This window comes from Neovison vison, chromosome 2 (assembly GCF_020171115.1).
Source record: "Neovison vison isolate M4711 chromosome 2, ASM_NN_V1, whole genome shotgun sequence".
Classification (NCBI taxonomy): Eukaryota; Metazoa; Chordata; class Mammalia; order Carnivora; family Mustelidae; genus Neogale; species Neogale vison.
Genome location: NC_058092.1, coordinates 209,903,673 through 209,917,588, shown reverse-complemented (window position 1 = coordinate 209,917,588; position 13,916 = coordinate 209,903,673). Strand labels below are relative to the sequence as shown.

At 47.4% G+C, this 13,916-nt stretch overlaps 1 protein-coding gene across 1 annotated transcript; it reads right to left on the bottom strand.

Moving 5' to 3' along the window:
- Positions 1 to 70: 70 nt before the first annotated feature.
- PGAM1 (phosphoglycerate mutase 1) lies at positions 71 to 7,365 on the bottom strand. Its single transcript, XM_044240241.1, has 4 exons — positions 7,118 to 7,365; positions 2,633 to 2,907; positions 1,886 to 2,066; positions 71 to 1,175 (listed from the first exon to the last, which is right to left on the bottom strand). Exons 1-4 carry the CDS (start codon positions 7,254 to 7,256, stop codon positions 1,006 to 1,008), a joined length of 765 nt encoding a protein of 254 aa, XP_044096176.1. The 5' UTR covers positions 7,257 to 7,365; the 3' UTR covers positions 71 to 1,005.
- Between the last annotated feature and the right edge of the window lie 6,551 nt (positions 7,366 to 13,916).

Here is a 13,916-nt window from a genome sequence, read left to right as displayed (position 1 = left end):
TGTGGACTGGGCTGTGTAAACTGACTGGTTGTCCTAAAGTTCTAGAGGGATCACTATATCACACAGAAGATATTGCACATCACTCCTTTATTATACTGATCTGGAAAAAAGATTTAGTACAGTTATGCTCAAAATGAGTACTGAGCCCATGGTGGGGCCAAGCAACTGGAACATGATCAGAAACAGATACAGTGAAAGACACACTTGGACATGATCAAGAGGCATCTCACTGCCATAAAACATTAAGGCAGGGGAGGGATTCTAAAACACACAGCAGAATGAACTCCTAGGCCTCAGAAGTCAAGGAGTTTATCCCACACTGGTGTGAGGAATGGCTTATTTTTGGATGATCACATGTGGGAATATTTCAACCGCCACTAGAAACCCCAGAAGGGTTTTCGTTTTGTATTTTATATATATATATGTACTTCTTTTTTTTCTTGTAAAAGTAAATGCAACATATAAAACATTCAGATTGATCCCAATCTTCTGGAGCCAGCTCTTCTAGGGTCAGAGGGGAAATGACTATTTTCATCACCATGCAGGTTACGTTCACCTTCAACTGGAATGACTAGAGCACCCCCTGCTCCACCTGTACAGAACAGTACAGGACTTGCTCGTGGGAACACACACAGGCTCTTTTGCTTCTCACTGGTCACGCCTAGCATGGTTCTTCCCTATCCCTATTGCAAGCAGGTCCTCAATAATAAAACAGTAGCAAAACCCCCAGCATTACTAATTCCCTACTCTTGGGTAAGCGTCTTCTCTCAGCTTGGACTGAGAATCCATGCCCCAGAAGTGCCATTCTGACTAGAATATATGAAGAGAGTGGGTGCAAGAAACAAAATGGCTAAGTGAAATTAGGAGCCACTGGTCCTCATCTGCAGCTAAAACTTAAGATGCCTACAGATACGGTCAGTGTGACATGTGCAGGGAAGAAGTGCAGAGGAGTGGAATGGACAGGGAGGGGAGGTATCCTTGGGGAAGTAGTCTGCCTGCTTCCCTTCACTTTTTGGCCTTGCCCTGGGCAGCCACAGCTTCCATGGCTTTACGCACGGTCTCTTCATCCCCCAGGAACTGCATGGGCTTGATGGGCTTCAAGTTCTTGTCCAATTCATAGACTATGGGAATGCCTGTTGGAAGGTTCAGTTCCATGATAGCCTCTTCGGAAAGACCTGAAAATACACACCGTGATTAGCCATGCAAGACATAAATGCATGTCACCCCTGCAGGTGACAAAGGACTTCAGTAGGAATTAAATAAAACAAGACACGCTTTCTGGTATTTGTAGTAACAGTAATGATCTGTATTACAGATCAGTCACCCAAAGAATACACTCAATACTTATTTCTCAGCCACTGAAAAGCAAAAAGAATGTATGAAAGGTGTGTACCACAGATCTCTCTCCCAAGTAGGGTTAGGACCATCCACATCACAAGTGTCCTATGTGATCCATCCAGCCTGCCAAAAATCAGCAAATCTGTCCCTCTAGGCCTTCAGGTAAAGCAATTTAGAATGCAAATCGTGATTCATGTGTGAAGTTGTACCAGGTTGTGATTAAGGAGGATTTTACCAGTTTGAACTGGCAATCATAATCTAAAGGTGAGCATCTCAAATTATAAAGTGTATGTGAGTAACAGATGGCAGCTTCTGCATCAGGTCTGAAGGGGAACCTAAAGTCCTGCTTATACGTAAGCACCCAGGGAGTCTGTCTACGATGCTGAGGAAACAAGGGTAGAGGGTGACTAGGAGTCAATCTAGACTATCTCCAAGGCTCTCAATGTCTAACCTTTTCCCAAAGGTCTCCTTTGCATGAAATAAGTCCCTGATTAGTGGCAATTTTGCTGTATGCCTCCTTGAAGGTGCCCCTGAAAAATACACATACCCTCCAGATGCTTGACAATGCCCCGAAGGCTGTTGCCATGGGCTGCAATCAGTACTCGTTTCCCCTCCTTAATCTGGGGAACTATTTCTTCATTCCAAAAGGGCAGAGCTCTGGCAATTGTGTCCTTCAGACTCTCACAGGAGGGTAGCTGATCTTCAGTGAGGTCTGCATACCTTCGATCCTAAACAACAACAAAAAAATCCAAACTCACCAATTAGTAGTAGCTGCCATCTGTTCTGCCCACTCCTCATTATTTTGTGATGAATTAAAATTAAAGTGATGAATCAAAATCTCTCACCAGCGCACAGAATAGAGCTGAGAGCTTGGCAAAGGGGCTAATTATTACCTTGCAGCTATTCCTACCACCATGGCCCGCTACTGGGAAGATTAATTTTTCAAAGAAACTTAGAAAAGAAGGGGGGGAAAGTAAGTATAAGGCTCTTCCCAATTCACTTAATCTTCCACTTGTCTTAGAAGGGCCCTACAACTATGGATAGGTTTTATGAAGTATGTTGAAGAAAGAAAAAAAGGAGATATATTTTTAGAGAAGTAACTACCAACTAAATCTTTTAACAAGTGAAGGTCATTCCTTAGAGAAGGATAATTGAAAGAATTAAATATTTATTATAAATTATAAACTCAATGGGACTAGGCAGACACTAATAAAAAGCTAAGAAAGAGTGAGGCCAGAAACCATAACCTGTGGTCCTCCTAAGTGGAGTTGAGCCAAACCCCGTTTTACCATACCTTACTGATGTTGCTGTAGAAGGGATGGTCAGGTTCCATTGGAGGTGGTGGGACATCATAGGAACGCCTCCAGATCTTCACCTGGGCCTCGCCATGCTTGGCAGCAGTTTCTGCTTTGTTCAGACCAGTCAGACCCCCATAGTGCCGCTCATTGAGGCGCCAAGTCCTCACTACTGGCAGCCACATTTGGTCAATGGCATCCAGCACTGTCCAGAGAGTCCGAATTGCTCTCTTCTGCACTGAGGTGAAGCAGATGTCAAACTCATAGCCAGCATCTGGGAATCAGAAATTCAAAGTGATAAGCTAATTAGATACACTCTGGAACCAGAATTTTCTTACATATAAATTTAACTAGTTTGTATACTCTAGCAGGAAAGACAATCTTCTGCCTTCACAAAAGATAAAATTTGTTATTTTATAGTTGACAACATGATTCCCCAATAATTCATCTAACCCAAGACCTAAACATATTGTCAAGTAGCTACTATGTACTATCTGTGTGGCTTATCCTAAACCACACAGTGCTGTAATTAAGCCATTTTAAGAACTTATTTCTTCAATTCTTTCAAGAAAAAGATGCTTAAAAACTTGGAATCTCTTGGGACGCCTGGGTGGCTCAGTTGGTTGGACGACTGCCTTCGGCTCAGGGCGTGATCCTGGAGTCCCGGGATCGAGTCCCACATCAGGCTCCCAGCTCCATGGGGAGTCTGCTTCGCTCTCTGACCTTCTCCTTGCTCATGCTCTCTCTCACTGTCTCTCTCTCTCAAATAAATAAATAAAATCTTTAAAAAAAAAAAAAAAACTTGGAATCTCTTAATATATAGTAATAGTCAATACGTATAGAGGGCTTGCCATCTGTCAAGCACTGGACTATTCTTTATGTGTTTTGTCTTCACAACCATCCTTCCAACCCATGCTAGAGGAGTTGAGCAAATTATTCAAGGTCACAGCTTATATGTGAGAGATTAAAATCCAGGCTGTGTGACTCCAAAATCCAACTCCTAACCACCATCTCTAGCTCCCTCTATATTTTCCTAACTCCTAAGGATCTGGATGTTTGTATTTTAGTTAAAACAGTCACTTTTGACCAATGATTACTAATGTATTTCAGTTCTAACTTCTTGTCTAGGGAAAGTGGATTTTAAACCCCCAACAATCAGGACACAGCAAGAGCTCTTAGAGGATGCTGATTAACACTTAAATTTGTTGGGCGCCTGGGTGGCTCAGTGGGTTAAGCCGCTGCCTTCGGCTCAGGTCATGATCTCAGGGTCCTGGGATGGAGTCCCACATCGGGCTCTCTGCTCAGCGGGGAGCCTGCTTCCCTTCCCCTCTCTCTGCCTGCCTTTCTGCCTACTTGTGATCCCTCTCTGTCAAATAAATAAATAAAATCTTAAAAAAAAAAAACAACTTAAATTTGTTGCTTGAAATTTTATGTCCACTATGGAGTTGAAATCGCATCACAATTTCTTTATCCAGTTTCTGTTACAGTTAAGTGCCAGCCTGTACCTCCTTAGGTCGATGGCTAGACCAAGGTTTAGGAGAAGCCACTCCCTGGAGAAAAAGAGCAAATGCTATGCACTGATTCATTTATAAATGAATCTCTCCTCCACACTCATTAGTTCTTAAGGGGTGGTAATCAAGAGTTATGCTGCCCCAACCAACAGGCTACAATCATATTTCATGAAAGATTATCCCCCCTCCCACTTTATTTATTTTTTTTTAATATTTTATTTATTTATTTGACAGAATGAGAGAGAGATCACAAGTAGGCAGAGGCAGGCAAAGAGAGAGGTGGAAGCAGGCTCCCTGCCGAACAGTGAGTCTGATGTGGGGCTCTATCCCAGGACTCTAGGATCATGACCTGAGCCGAAGGCAGAGGCTTTAACCCCCTGAGCCACCCAGGCGCCCCATCCCCCTCCCACTTTAATAAGGAGATGGCCCTTTCTTCATGTAGTGTTTTCCTCCATAAGGCTACAAGGCCCTCTTTGAAATTCAGCTCAAACTTTCCTGGATATTGCCTCATATGGAGGTTGCCAACAGTAATTAATGCAATGTGAAGTGAATTCTCCAGCCAGTCATTCAGCTGAGAATGAGGCCAGTAAGAACTATGCTGATGGGGGAAGGGAGGATTAATCACCAGGAAACCCACCACTACTCTATCCACAAGGGAAAGGATGATGAATCTCATCAGTGAGCCTCAGGACAAGTCCTAGTAGACTTCATTACCATCTCCTCCCTAACTCTAAGGAAGGGATGGCTCCCCAGTAAAAGGCTGAGTCACCAGGAAGCAACCATCCATAGTGCAAACGTCATCTCCCATGCTGCAAAGCTACTGGCTGTTTCACAGCAATTATTTCCATTCTCAATGGAGTGCCTATCTTTGGATATCCAAATAGGCCCCCAAGAAGAAAAGTAGTTCCCCTGAGGGCTCTTAACAGAGAACTCTAGGGTGTCTTCCTTTAACTTTCCCATTAAATAAAAGCATAGCCCAGGGGCGGGGTAAATGATATGGTGTGGACCTCATCCTCCCCCAGAAGTAAGACTGCATGGGGGAACTCAGTTCTCCCTGGTTTTCTCCTGAAACAATTCAAGAGTTTATAAACCATAGGGTGGCCGGGTGGCTCAGTCATTAAGCATCTTCCTTTGGCTCAGGTCATGATCCCAGGGTGCTGGAATCAAGCCCCACATCCGACTCTCTGCTCAGCGGGAAGCCTGCTTCTCCCTCTCCCACTCTCCCTGCTTGTGTTCCCTCTCTCGCTGTGCCTCTGTCAAATAAGTAAAATATTAAAAAATAAAAAAGAGTTTATTAACCCTACTATGATTGAACGCTCTGAAGAATTTAAGATTTACTCATGTATTTATTTTAGGTTTCTTACAATATTCATAATGGTCTTCACCATTCAGATTTCTGCTTTCAGTCTTTTTTAATATAATCATGAGTGATACCCATAACAGATATTAAGATTTTAAATGAAATTTTTCTAACTAATGCTACCAACATTTATTTACAAACTGAAATAGGGGGGTGCCTAGCTGACTTAGTCACAAGTGGATGTGACTCTTGCTTGATCTTGGGGTCATGAGTTTGAGCCCCACATTGAGTGCAGAGATTACTGAAATTAAGCAAGTTAAAAAAAAAAAAAAAAACTGAAACAGGATCTGTTAAAGAGAAAATGCAAGTTTGACCATTTGATCAGTCTTTTAGGGCACAGCTGCAATTATCTTTGTCCTGGGTTAGTCTCAGCAAACCACCACAGACCCATACAGGTCTTCATGCCAGACAGGAGAGAAAATGGCCTCCTTTACCAGCACTTTCCCTTTCCCAGCCTCTCCTAATGTAAGTCACACCAGACCATCCCAAAGCGTTCACAAACACAGCCAGCAGGATTACATTTCCCACTTTCCAAACCTGTGCTTCATTTCAAAGAATCTACAGTGAAGGCAAGACGCTGGAGTAACCTGAGGCCAAATACCTCTTCCACATCAGGCATCAATGACCCTTTTAAATGGCTGCTTCTACGTCCAAAGTAGAAAGGAGCAAGGCAGGATCTGCCCTAATCATCAAAGGAACACCTTCTCAGACCAGAGAGAGTCTCTGAGTTGCGGATAGCTGGGAATGGTTCCTTATAAAAAGCATTCCAAAACCACGGAGAGCTACCTCCCCGGGCGGGGCAAGCCTGGGTAGATGAGTTTATCTCACTGCCACTTCCACCTTTGCCCACCTGTTACTCAACCCAAACTGGAGCAAGCGAGATGGACTAGGAATAGAAAGATACGCCCTTGAACAAGTCATCTATGCAATCTTCACTTTTCCCAACTATGAAAGAGGGCCAGGAAAGGATAGAAAAGAGGCGGTTAAAATCTGTCTATGGAATCTGCACAGGATCAACTCAAATCCTTCATTCATTCATTCGCTCAATTACATATGAAGATGGATTTTGGACACAGAATTTGTGGGATGCTGCTGAACAGCAAAGGCCTACGTAAGCACGTGGGTTTCTGAGGCCCGCTGCCTACCCGCGCCCCCGCCCCCGGGCCGCGTTACTCCCCCACAGCCAGGGACCCGCGTGTGGCCTGACGCTTCATTAGAATCGCAGCGACCTCCTGAAAAGGCGTGGTTACGGCTGCTGGAAGGTACCGGGCATCCCATGTAATAACCCGTCCCCGACTTACTAAATGCTCAGACTAGAAAATGGGAGAATTTCGCAAGGTGGTGTCGTGGAGAACGCAATGGGTTACGGGGCGACCGCCCTCGGCCCTTTTCCTGGCGCTGCCCCTCACTCCACTGGATGACCTTGAGCAAGACGACCCCCCCCAACCTGCGCCCATTTCGTCAGTTGCAAAATAAATTGCTGGAAAGCTGAAGCTCAAGGTCAGCCCTCTCTGGGAGGGTACGGGGGCGAGCCAGGCGGCGGCCCTTACCGTGAGGCGCCCGCCCGGGCCTCCGCAGCCCCCACCCACAGCCCAGCCCGGCCCGCTCCGCACCTCGCAGCGCCTGCCCGCCGCGCTTCGCCTCCTCGTGCCCGGCCGGGCTCAGATCGGCGTCGTACCAGCCGCTGAAGCGGTTCTCCAGGTTCCAGGCGCTCTCGCCGTGCCGGATCAGCACCAGCTTATACGCAGCCATGGCGTCGGCTCCGGGTGCGACACACACTGGGACTAGCAGAGATTCCGGAGTTGCTGCCTGGCCCCAGTCGCGCCTGCGCGCTCACAACGCCACCACCGGGATCCCGCGCACTGGGTCGTCCAAATCTTTCCACTGGCTGGGGGCCGCCCTCCGCCCGCCCGGTATGCGCATGCGCCCCGTGCCCGCGCTGCGGCCGTCGTGGGGGAGGGGCGCGCTCGAGGTCGCCAGAGCGCATGCGGTCTGGGCTGCCGGCCCCTCGTATGCCGCGGCGGTCACGGAGCGCACGTAAGCGCCGAAAGGCGGCGGGACTTTTGGGCACCGCCGAGGGGTGGGTTCCCGAGGGGGCGTTCGAGAGCCACCCTGCTGTCCTAGCATTGCTGTTATTCATAAGCGTTTGTTCTAATAAAGTGGCCGTTATCATTTGAACGGGGCTTAGCTGCGCCAGGTCACTTTTCCATCCTTAAGCAGAGTTTGAGTTCACACACCTGCGTTCGAATCTTCACTCTTCCTTTTTATTGCTTTGTATCACAGCAAGTGGAGTGCCAATAAGACCCACAGGTAAATAGTTAACAGTGAAACTGTGCTGTGTGCTGTATTTAACAGATTCTAGAAAAGTTTTTAACATGCTCTCAAAAAAAAAAAAAGGCAAAAAAACCCTGTGTACCAAACTGTTATAAGTGCTTTGCAAACATTAACTCATTTAATCCTCATATACTCATAATGGTCCTATGAGGCAGGTATTCTATTTCCTTATTTACTGATGAGGAAAATGAGGGATGAAGTAAACTGCCTAAGGTTACAGGGCTCGGGATTCAAGCTGAGGCTGGTTCCGGAATCCCTGTATGCCCAGACTCAGAGAAATAAATTGTCGGAATTCACAGCTCTGCCCTGAGTGTCAGGGCTGGGAGAGGTCTTGAAAATTGTCCACTGCAACTCCCCACCTCCTGCTACCCCCGGTTCACAGGTAACAGGAGAGGAAAGTGACCTGAACCATTCAAAAAGAGCAGACTAGTGGAGGACTCAGGTGATCCCACAGGGAAGGGCCCCAAAGTTGGGACTTGCAGTGTCAGAAAGGGAGGCAGCAGCCTGGAGAGATCCAGAGAGTGGGAGAGCTTGGGGGATGGGAAGCACTGTGGGAAGAAGACCTTGATGGCTTGCTTTTGCAGCTGGAAGCCAGAATTCCTGGGCAGAGATGGGGATTCACTCAGCTTCAATCACAAATCTGGGAAGAAGCTTAAAGCCTATCAAACCAAGGCGATTTCTCAAATGTCAGTCAAAAGTAAGGATAAATCAGTGGGGTTTGTCCTCAACTACTTTTTTTTTTTTTAAACCTTAAGTGTTATCTCTACTGAACACACAGCACAGAGACATTTGTTAGGGTTGATTCCTGGGCCCTTCTAAAGCACCACGCGGATACGGAAGAGAATTCACACATCCTGAGAACAAAGGATGAGTGAGGGGGGCTGATTTCAGCTGGATTCCAGCTCTAGGAGCAACCAGAGGGACCGACTTCACAGCTCCTAACCAGGTCACAGCCCTCACTTCTTGCCCTGCAGGGGGCAACTGCGGCCCATTAAGTCCCTCTTCCTGCCTGGAGTGTGGGGTGGGGATCTAAGCTCCGAGCCCTCATCTCCAAACTCTTAGAGCAGACAGCTTCTCTTCCATCAGAGTGCTTTAATTCATTCCCCAGACCCAGGGAAAATCTCAGGACTCTAACAGCTTTCAACCAACCAGCTTATCGGTTAAGCTGTTACAAAAACTCAGATAAGGATAATCAGGAGGCACAGCCCTATTACCCTCCACTGTTCATTAAAACAGTAAAGCCCTCTCTCAGCCTTCCCTCCCGGTTTTTTTCCACAGAAGCACAACTCCGTTATCAAGCACTGAACATTCAGTGCAAGACCCAAATTGAAGTGAGGCAAGCCAAGTTCTCTGCAGGGTTGAAGGAGGGGCAGCTGCCGTTTGGCCCACAGGGATCCCCGCCAGGACACCCTGGGTCCTTACTTGGGGAACATCTTGTGAATCCACAGCCTGCTGTTCCGACGAGCCAGCTATCGGTGCTGCTGTCTGAGGAAGACAGGATTTCTGTCTGGAAGAGAGCCCAAGTGATTGAGCCCAAGTGATTGCAGCTAATGCCTCAGGACTCTGGGCTTGTAGAGGAAGAGTGCTTTAAGGAGGCCTGAAAGTCCCGCTCCAGCCCTCTACGGTCCTCATCTGAGGATAAACAGCGGGAATGAGTGTCACTGGAAAAGAGAAAGGACAACACTGTTGTGTACTGGTGGCTTCCCACAACTCCCCTGGCAACATCCTTCCTTCTCTGTCCTCAGAACCCAGCCTGGGACTTGAGTGTCTGGCCCAGCGATAGTACAAGCCCTTCTCCCTGGATCCTGGAACTCTTCCGGTCTCTAAAAAGAAACCACCCTCTGCCTCCACGCCCTGCATGTCATAACTACGAGGATAAAACTGCTCAATGTGGGGCAATAAGCGAACCTTTTTGACTCCTCTACTTTCCTTCACATAAAACTGTTTTCTGGGGCACCTGGGTGGCTCAGTGGGTTAAGCCTCTGCCTTCAGCTCAGGTCATGATCTTGGGGTCCTGGGATCAAGCCCTGCATCGGGCTCTCTGCTCAGCGGGGAGTCCCCCTCTCTCTGCCTACTTGTGATTTCTGTCTGTCAAGTAAATAAATACAATCTTAAAAAAAAAAAAAGTTTTCCTACGCTATTTCTTTAGATGAAATTCTAAGTACAAAACAGGCAGACACTTTTGTTATTTGGGAAGGGTTCACGTTAAGTGTAATGAGGGACTGAGAGATTAGTGGTATGAATTAGTACAGGATTTCTGAGAAGCAGTTGCCCAGCAGGATTTGCATTAAAGGTATTAGGGGAAATGCCTGAGACAGGAAATGGGAGGGTAACAGGCTGACAGAGTAGGTGTGACCCAAGTGAAAGAAGGATTAAGGGAAGGTTGAGCAGGTGGAACGTTTCTGAGGAAATTCAGGAAGAAGGTTGAGGAATCCTCAAGCCAAGATCACTCTTCAGAGCAGGACTTACCTTCGCATCCTTGGCACAGGGATACTAAGTCAGCAGTGAGCAGCCTGTGGGCAGCACGGCCTCTGACTGAAAGCTGTGAGGGATTTCAGAGTGACACAGTGGGAGCCCAGGGCCAACCAGCTGTGTGAGATTTGGGGGATGGATTCTCATGGTCGTGCACATACATTCAATAGATTTGTCAGAAATGTTTTTATGTCTGTTTTATGTCAGTGACTACTTACTGACTGACGGAGGGAGGTCATCCAAGTTGCCTGTCAGCCAACGGCAAGGTGGTCCACCAGGTTTCTAACAGGCCTGCTAAGGATTTTGCGGAGGGCAGAGCAGGGGAGCTGGTGGCTGTCCTATATCTGAACGCAGTGGAGGAAATGCCTGTCTCCCAGAGGTGATAACAGGAGCCCGCTCAGGGTTGTCCAGCCTAAGACATGTGGACAAGAAAGAACAATAATCAGAAGCCCACATGAGTTTCTCAAATGGCTAAACATAGAGTTACCCTGTGATGCAGCGATTTCATTCCTGGGTGTATACGCAAGAGAAATAAAAGCAAATATCCCACCAAAATTCATACACAAATGTTTAAAAAAAAAAAAAAAAGGTATTATTCACCAAAGCCAAGATGTGGAAACAACCAGAGTGTCTGTTGGCTGGTGAATGGATAAATAATATGCAGTACAGACATACCATGGAATATTCAACCATGAAAAGGAATGGAACACTGATAGGCGCGGCCTGGATGAACCTTGAAAACAGTAGGCTGAGGAGAGACATCAGATGCAAAAGGCCTCGTGCTGGAGGGTTGGGGGCTTCTAAAGAAGGGACATGGAGTTTCTCTGTGAGGTGATGAAATGTTCTAAAATGGGCTGTGGTCTGGTTACACATAACGGTGAAGTGAACTAAAAACATTAAATTGTGCAATTGAAATGGGTGAAGTCGACGGTATGAGAACTATATCTCAGTAAAGCTGTTTAAAAAAAATCTGTGAGAGCCTCGCCACTAAGAGCCATCGCTCAAGGGCATGGAGGGGGTGTGTGGGGAGAGCTTGGGAACCCGGACTCAGCTGCTGAGCTGCAGGAAGCAACAGTCTTCTTTTCCTGCTAGTCCTGACATGCTTCCCCATCTCCTCAGGCAGCTCCAGGGGTGCTCCTCAGGGTGTGGCTGGGCCAGCACCAGTGGTTCTTGCTGAACCAACTGAGAGAGTAAAGGAGGGACGAAGGCAAGGTCTTGGTGGCAACAAGGACAAAAACTTGGCGGTCTAGCCTCAGGCCCCAAACTCTGCCTCTAGGCACCTCACATCTCCTTCCAGACAGGTGACTGGAAGTCAGGTGCCTAGGTCCCATTTCTTTCTTTCTTTTTTTTTTTTTTAAGATTTTATTTATTTATTTGGCAGAGAGAGATCACAAGTAGGCAGAGAGGCAGGCAGAGAGAGAGAGGAGGAAGCAGGCTCCCTGCTGAGCAGAGAGCCTGATGCGGGACTCGATCCCAGGACCCTGAGATCATGACCTGAGCCGAAGGCAGCAGCTTAACCCACTGAGCCACCCAGGCACCCTAGGTCCCATTTCTGACTTCATATGCCACCCCAGGCCAGGCCCTTCCTGGCTATGCAACTAATTTTTCTCCCAGATCCCCTTCTGGGGGAACACCCAGCCCCAGGATTTTGGAGGGAGGTGACAGACATCAGACCTTTCTGCCACAGCCTTGACCTCACCCCAAACAGCCTCTAAAACCTCTGGAGATCTATCCCCTTGATCATTCGTGGTCCACTGTTAAAGTGAAATGCCCTTGGGAGGATGAATGGTCTGAGTTAGCTATCACTTGAGGAAAAGAAAGAAGTTCTCATTTTCCTGGACAAGTTTCTCATTGTCCTGTAGCCATGCCAACGAGGAACCACCACAAAGGGCTTTAAACCATTTAATCAATGACAGTTCATCTCCCTTTTACTGAACAATGACGTTTGCCTCAGTGACCACACTTCTGTAACCCAGCCAGTCAGCACCAGCCACTCTCTGCATCATCCACCAATCCCCTAACTCTGCCTCCTCTCAGTGTGTCCATCACTAAACTTCACACCTCCCAGCACCTTATAGAAGACCCTTGCTGCCCTCAAAGGGATCACACCCTGTAGGCATTGCTCTGCCCTCAAGTAATAGATCCAGCTTTTTGTTTCAGATATTGAGACGGGCTATCTTCCATAGACACACTCATATTCTGGAATATCCCCTTCCTGGGAGTAATTTATCCTCACTTCTAAAGCCATTGCTCCAGTATTGTTGGTGAATTAGAAAAAGGCCAACTCTGGGGCACCCCGGGGGCTCAGTGGGTTAAAGCCTCTGCCTTCAGTTCAGGTCATGATCCCAGGGTCCTGAGATGGAGCCCCACATCGGACTCTCTGCTCAGCAGGGAGCCTGCTTCCATTCCTTTCTCTCTGCCTGCCTCTCTACCTACTTGTGGTCTCTGTCTGTCAAATAAATAAATAAAATATTTTTAAAAAGGAAAAAGAAAAATGTCAACTCTTCTAGACAAGCCCCAGTGAATACTAGATTTCAACTCCTTCAGCTGGGAAATGAAGCAGTCCACAGTTTGCACAACGGTATGCAGCAGCCCTGCTCACCCCTCATACTTGGTCAGCCAGTGAGTGCTGCCCATTCTACCTCCTAAACACAGTTTCCAATCACAATCTCGGTGTCAGACCTCATTGTTTCTCATCTGAACTGGTACAGTAGTAGTCTGTAACTGGCATCCACAACTCCAGTCTGGGAATCAGGAACTGAGCCTCACTGGACCCTGAATCTGCCTGCACCTTGATCCTGGTCATCTCAGCCTCCAGAACTGTGAAGAGCAAATTTCTGTTGTTTATAAACAGCCCAAACAGACCAAGACAGTCCCCTTACCCAAAGCTCTCCCTGATTCTCCTACTAGGTCTTACCACTCCCTGCCAAGCTGGGTCCTCCCACAGCACCTCCCAAACCCGTGCTGGGGCATAGCTGGATGATTGCACAGCTCATCTCTCCTTCCCCAAACCTTTGCTTCTTCTCCAGCCAGCCAGTGAGCCCTGCATGGGAGAGCAAGAGCGAGGTGACTTTCATCTCTTTGTAACCAGTCGTTGTGAAGGATGGGACCTCGGGACAAGGAGTGATAATTCCAACTCCACCACTCAATGCTTTTGAAAACTAAAGCAAGTTACGTGACTTTTCCCAGCTTTGGTTTCCCAGTCTGTAAAGCCTGTAAAGCGTGGAGAACAATAGCACCTGCTTGGCACCTTCCCGGAACAGGAGGGCAGGGATGGAGGCTTCACGGGTTTGGGTTCTCAGCTGAGGTAGAGGGAGATGACAGGGGCTGTATCCACAAAGGCCAGAGTGGGGTGTAATTACCTCCAGGACTCGTCGCCCTTAATCCAGTCTGGGCTTCAGGACAATCACAGAAATGGATTCCTTAACAATAAAAATAATAATATAACTTAAAAAAAAAAAAGATCACCCTGACTTTGCACGGCGTGGTTGTGAGGCCGTGGCAGGATGCTGCCAGTGAAGCCCGGCTCTGGGAATGCTCATCCATGGTGGATCTCCTTGTTATGACCATGAAGAGTCCCTGGCACAGAGACGACCGCTAAATGTC